The 5616-nt window shown below is 43.6% G+C and overlaps 1 protein-coding gene across 1 annotated transcript; it reads left to right on the forward strand.

Annotated features, from left to right (window-relative positions):
• Window positions 1-588: 588 nt before the first annotated feature.
• LOC121516779 lies at window positions 589-2222 on the forward strand. The gene is made up of 7 exons (XM_041798189.1): window positions 589-624; window positions 750-1022; window positions 1165-1258; window positions 1451-1522; window positions 1633-1848; window positions 1940-2073; window positions 2160-2222. Exons 1-6 carry the CDS (start codon window positions 589-591, stop codon window positions 1942-1944), a joined length of 696 nt encoding a protein of 231 aa, XP_041654123.1. The 3' UTR covers window positions 1945-2073; window positions 2160-2222.
• The last annotated feature ends 3394 nt before the right edge of the window (window positions 2223-5616 follow it).

A 5616-nucleotide genomic window follows, 5' to 3' on the forward strand; every position in this document is an offset into this window, starting at 1 on the left:
TGCATCTGTGAACTTCCAGATCCAGAACACTCACACATATTAACATACAGATACATTTATTCAATCTGTAAACACAAACCTAGACAAACTAATAATCTGCACACACTTGAACTGACTCTATACACATCCACACTCACCTTCACACACACACCCACCCACCCCAACAAACACACCCACACACACACACAAAAACTCTCCCTCAGTCAAGGTGAGTTAAAATATTTCTATATTTCAATGGTACGTCAAACGTTGCCATGTGAAGGCTTGTGAGTATGATTGGCACAGATTCACTCTAACTGTTATGCTTTCTCTGTGAGTGTTGACTAAAAACGTTTTTTTTGATTTTCACGTTTAGATGCCCCGTGCGAAGGCCCACCGACGAGCCCAGGCTCTGAAGAGGAGGATGGCAGAGGGGCACCCCTGGATCGCCCTAGCGCCTGTCCCCGAGTTCGTTGCTCGTATGTGTCAAACTCTCATTTCAGATGTTCACTGATACGGTTTGGATCTATCGTCCTTTAATGGTGTTTTGCCAAACTTCAATCTCAACTAAACAGGGCGCGGTACGGGGTACCACCATCATACGCGGAGATGGCAAACTTCCGAGCTGACCCACCAGACCCGGAGGTTTGTCTCTCCAGCGCATTGTCCAGACCAGAAGGTATTAGTTTTTCTTATTCATAGAGAAATTGCAGATAGTAAGGTGTCATGGTTGGTTTCTCTGTTGTAAAGCAATGTCTCTGTTGTTGCAGCTGGTGTTCGTCGTTGGAGACTCCCACCTCCGGGCCATTGTGGACGGCTTTGTGCCCATGCCGGTAGGTTCTCTGTCCTTTGCTTTTCTGTCTGTTCCAGGTGCGTCGGCCACCGAGCTGAGGACAGAGGCGATGCATGCTGATCTCCCATGGACCCCGGATGCCGTCTGCGTGGTTGCCCCGAGCAACAACCTCACAGCTAGCCGGACAGTTGGTGAGGCAGCATTGGACTTCGGTGCTCTCCTGACCTCGATCTGCAGCCGCTGGCCCAAGGTGTGTCTTCATTTTTCAAGTTAATGTTGTTGGTAATGGTTTGGCTCTGTTTTAGCAAAGCTGGTGTGAGCAGCGGTTGTTTTGTCATTCACTTATTTTGGAGACATGAATTTGGTCTGATGACAAAAAGTTTTTCTGTAAGGTGGTAGTGCTGGACTTCCCTCCACGCCTGGACATCGAGGCGGGCCTGCAGCTGGTGCTGCGTCAGGAGTACCACCGTGTCGCAGCACGCATGGGTATGTTTATGTCGAGCTTACCTGCACAGTCATATTTGCTGAAATATTTGAGATTTGAGATTTTATTTTTTTAAATGTGACAGTATGCATTAATGAACATTTACGTGTAAATGCATGTATAATTTAACTCTAATGTTTTATAGGAATTTAAGTATTTAAAGTTTTTTTTGTGGTTTGTGGTATTTGTGTCAGGACTCCCTTATGTGTCTGTGGCAGACCACCTCCCTCTCCATCGGTTGGAGCTGTGGTGCCCCAATGGTTCAAGTACATCATACTTTGTTGTCATGTTGTCATGACAGTTGGAGTTGGATGTTTTCTTTTGTGTCAGATACACTAATGAAGTGAAATGTCAGCTGTGTTTGACTGTCTTTCAGGTGCACCTCAGCAACACAGATGGGACCCCTGTCCTGGTGGAGCTGCTGTGGGACGCTGCCCTCCAGCAGCTAGCATCATGTCCACCCACGCCGACGGTGTCCCCCCGGACATCGCCCCGTGCCACGGTGTCTCCCAGGCTAGTTGTGATGGGACACGTCCCCATGCCACGTCACAGCGACCCCTGGGAGTGGACTGTGGTTGGAAAGGAGGGCAAGGTAATGTGTTATTCTGAATGATTGTCTAGAAGTTTGTGCAAAGCCTGCTTCGGAAATTTTACTAAAACAACATTTGTTTTTTGTTTTGAAGGCTGAAACACCTGCTGTGCTTCAGTCTGTCATCCCGCCCAACCTGTGTGGTTCAGCAGTGACATGTTGGATGCTATGGAGAAGGTTTGTCCTTCTTCTGGCTCTGACTGCACTGCTGATCCACCAGCTGGCCAGGTAAAGTTCACACAAGTCATATGTCCAAATAGTTGAGAACACAAGTGGTAGACAGCTGTTATAAAGGTTTGTTTTTCTTCCTCTAGGCTTCCCCTGTGAAGCGTCGGCCACGAGGTGTTGCCACCAAGCACAAAGGACGAAAGCGGCAGGTGTGTTTTTTCTTTTTTTGTTGTTTTTTTTGAAGAGCGACTGATGTGGTGTGGTACATGTTTTGATAAGAGTTGCATTGTTTTAATTTTTTTGTGTGTGTGTGTTTTTCTGTTCTTTATAGGTGGCGGCAACACCTTCACCTGCCCAGGTCACCGAGTCTGCCTCCAGGCCCAGTCCAGTCCAGCAGCAGGTATGTCTCTGTTTAAACACAATATGTGACTTATGGTGACAATGACCTTTCCTCTCCTGGTTTGTTATGCAGTTAAACTTCAGTTTTGATTTGTGTCAGGTGGAGGCAGCAGCCCAGGAGTCCGTGGTCCCGGAGGTCGTCGTGGAGACAGCACAGGAGTCCGTGGTCCTGGAGGTCGTCATGGAGGAGGTCACTGCAACGTGCCCTGCCGTGCCCAAGGGAACCCAGAGGCCACAGAAGATCAGCAAAGGACAATTTTTTTCCAAATGTTTTTGTTGCTGATGTTTGTTTAGATTCTGACAGTAGTGATGTAGCAGCAAAGGTTGAGGGTAGCAGAGGTGTCAGGCTAGTGAAGGTTGTGCGCGGGTCATTTCACCAGGGGAGCAAGCGGTTTGTGTTTGGAGGACTGCAGTGTATGGCTATAGCTTTGGTCAGCTTAGCCAAACACACACTGAACAGTGTTTTTTCCTGGGAGAGGTGTGAGCTGGATCACGTGTTGGTTTTAGGCGATGAGTTGTACACTAGTTTGCATGACCTCTTTAACCATGTGACAAATCTGCTGTCTGTTCCAGATTTGCCACAGCAGTTAGTGGTAGATGATCAGCTAGTTAGGTTTGGTTTTGGTGACACCATGTTAGGCGATGTCGGCGTGACTGAGGGTGAACACATCGACAGTGGTGTGTTCATCAGTTTGCGTAACGGGCTGGAGAGGATCTTCAGTCAGTACAGCACATGTCTTCTGACAATGTGTGGAAACACTTCTGCCATCATCTGTGAGGATGGACGGTTTGCTGTGGTCGACAGTCACTCACGCAGTAATGTTGGCTTGTTACATTGTAACGGTATCAGCGTGGTTCTGCAATTTGCATGCCTGGATGACCTGCACCACTACATCTGTCATTTGGCCGACAGTCTCAGTTCAGAGGAGAGGCTCTTTGAAATGTGTGGCATCACTGTCAGTGTGGGTGCAAGTCCAGTGCTGTCTGGTGTTTCTGTGGAGAGTATTGTCACAGAGGTGACTACTGCTCCAGCACCAGAGTCTAGTGTTGTGCCTGAGCATTGTGTGAATTTAGATGCCAGTCCAGCACTGTCAGGCATTTTTGTGCGGTCTTATACCAGTGTAGTGAGCAGTGGCTCAGTGGCAGGACCAAGTGTTACTGATGACAAAAAGCATAGCATTTCTTCTGGCACTTGTGTGCCGAAGAAATCAAAGCGATTCGAAGTTAGAGAAGCGAATTCAAATGTAGGGATTGCTAAAGCCGTTAGAAATGAAGAGGACTTTCCTCCTCTCAGTGTAGGTATTTGTGTAGATGCCAGTCCAGTGCTGTCTGGTGTTTCTGTGGAGAGTAGCATCACTGAGGTGACTACTGCTCCAGCACCACAGTCTAGTGTTGTCACTGAGGGCAGTTCAAGTAATTTGGTTTCTGCAGGTAGTTGTGGGCCTGAGCATTGTGTTAGTGTAGATGCCAGTCCAGCAATGTCAGGCATTTCCATGCAGTCTTCTACCAGTGATGTGAGCAGTGGCTCAGTAGTAGATAAGCGTAGCATTTCTTCTGGCACCTGTATGTCAAAGAAATCAAAGCGATTCGATATTAGTGAGGCGAATTCAGATGTAGAGTTTGTTAATGCTGTTAGAAATGCAATGTAGGTGTTGTTGCGTTAGTTGTGTTTATCTGTGGGGTTTAAAGAGGAAACTGATGTGTAGTGTGTTGCGTTGTTCATGGTGTGTATTTTGGCAACCACTATGGTTGTAGTTTTGTATTTTAGTCTAGAGTCTGCCCACTCACATAGTGAACATCGTGTTTCCATTTTAGTGGTTGATTGTGCTTGTTTAAGGATTTTAAATTGTATATTTATTGTATTTATTTATGGTGAGATTGTAGAGTTATATGTATTTATTGTGTGTGAATTTTGTGTAGTTACAATGATGAAATAGTAATCATGATGTGATTGTTTATTAAAGTACTAATGTGTCACAGAGGAAATGAGTGTTGTTTTTTAAATTTTGTTCATCATGTAGGCAGGAAATTCAGATGATCATGTGTGTCATAGCTGTTAGTGTTTTTAGATAATAGTCTTTGCTTGCTGCACATTAAATGTTGGTTTCTTCATGTTTTTAATGTTTAATGTTAATGTTTTTAAATATGTGTTCATTATTGAGTTTATGTTTCAGTTTAGTTCTCTTAAATCTTCATGAGGTTCACTTTCAGCAGTTCAGATGAAAATTGTTTGTGAACATGAAGTAAGAGCAAATCTGTTCTGGCACCACAAGGCATACAGACTCATTCTGCATGCCTGACTGCTAGGACAGGACAGTTTTAAAAAGAAATTGTTATTGTTATTATTTTTATCGTTGTCATTTTCCATGTTTTCTCCTCCCCTTCGTGTCTTCCAGTCTTTTCTTTTCTCTCTCCCTGTTCCTCTGAAACTTACTACAACGCAATGGTCTAAACTCTGTGTTTAGAGTTAGTTTAGCTGATGGTGTACGTGGTCAGATGATTTTGTTCTAAAATTGAATCTTTGTTCTCTCTGAGGTGAACTGTCTGGTCCAAGGTGCTGCAGTTATCCCCAACCTCCTCTCCCCCAGTGAGATGTAGATGTGGATTAAGCAGCAAGAGATTTTTGGATTCGAAGCAACACATGTCTGTGATCTGGCAAAGTAGTTTAGATGAACTGTAGTCAAAGTATTTATGTCCAGGACATTAAAATGTAAGAAGTAAATGTAAAAAAAATATAAGATATCTTAATCTTAGTTTGACAGCAGGGAAAGAATCAAAGTATGTGGATTGCTAATTAATCTTACATGAATTGTAATATAAAATTACCATTTTCTTAATTTTTATGTTGACAAACTTTTTTACATATTTACAAGATAATTCACAAGAAAAAATGTACAGAGATAATTTAAGTAACTGAAAATAAATGTAACCAACAAATCATAGACATTTAAATGTAATTAACTGTTTTTAAAAATAAATTATATAATGTTAAATATCAATGTTGTCTGTCATGCTGTTAACAGTTAAAATGTTTTCCATGTATTGTGAAAAACAAAGGTCAGTGATAACAGTTCTCCTGGTTTACAGTGTAATGTAGGGCGAGATTTGTCTGTCTTGCTCACACACCAGTCACCCAGATGTGTGTTCATTTAATGAATTCTTGAATGGCTGACTCTAATGGTGGGCTGAAAAATCTGAGAAAGG

This window comes from Cheilinus undulatus, linkage group 10 (genome assembly GCF_018320785.1).
Source record: "Cheilinus undulatus linkage group 10, ASM1832078v1, whole genome shotgun sequence".
In the NCBI taxonomy this organism is placed as follows: Eukaryota; Metazoa; Chordata; class Actinopteri; order Labriformes; family Labridae; genus Cheilinus; species Cheilinus undulatus.

Coding starts and splice junctions, on each gene's coding strand:
- LOC121516779 (XM_041798189.1), top strand. CDS start 589: ATGGCAAACTTCCGAGCTGACCCACCAGACCCGGAG. Junction 1,259..1,450: donor CCGTGTCGCAGCACGCATGG/GTATGTTTATGT, acceptor TATTTGTGTCAG/GACTCCCTTATGTGTCTGTG. Junction 1,523..1,632: donor GTGGTGCCCCAATGGTTCAA/GTACATCATACT, acceptor ACTGTCTTTCAG/GTGCACCTCAGCAACACAGA.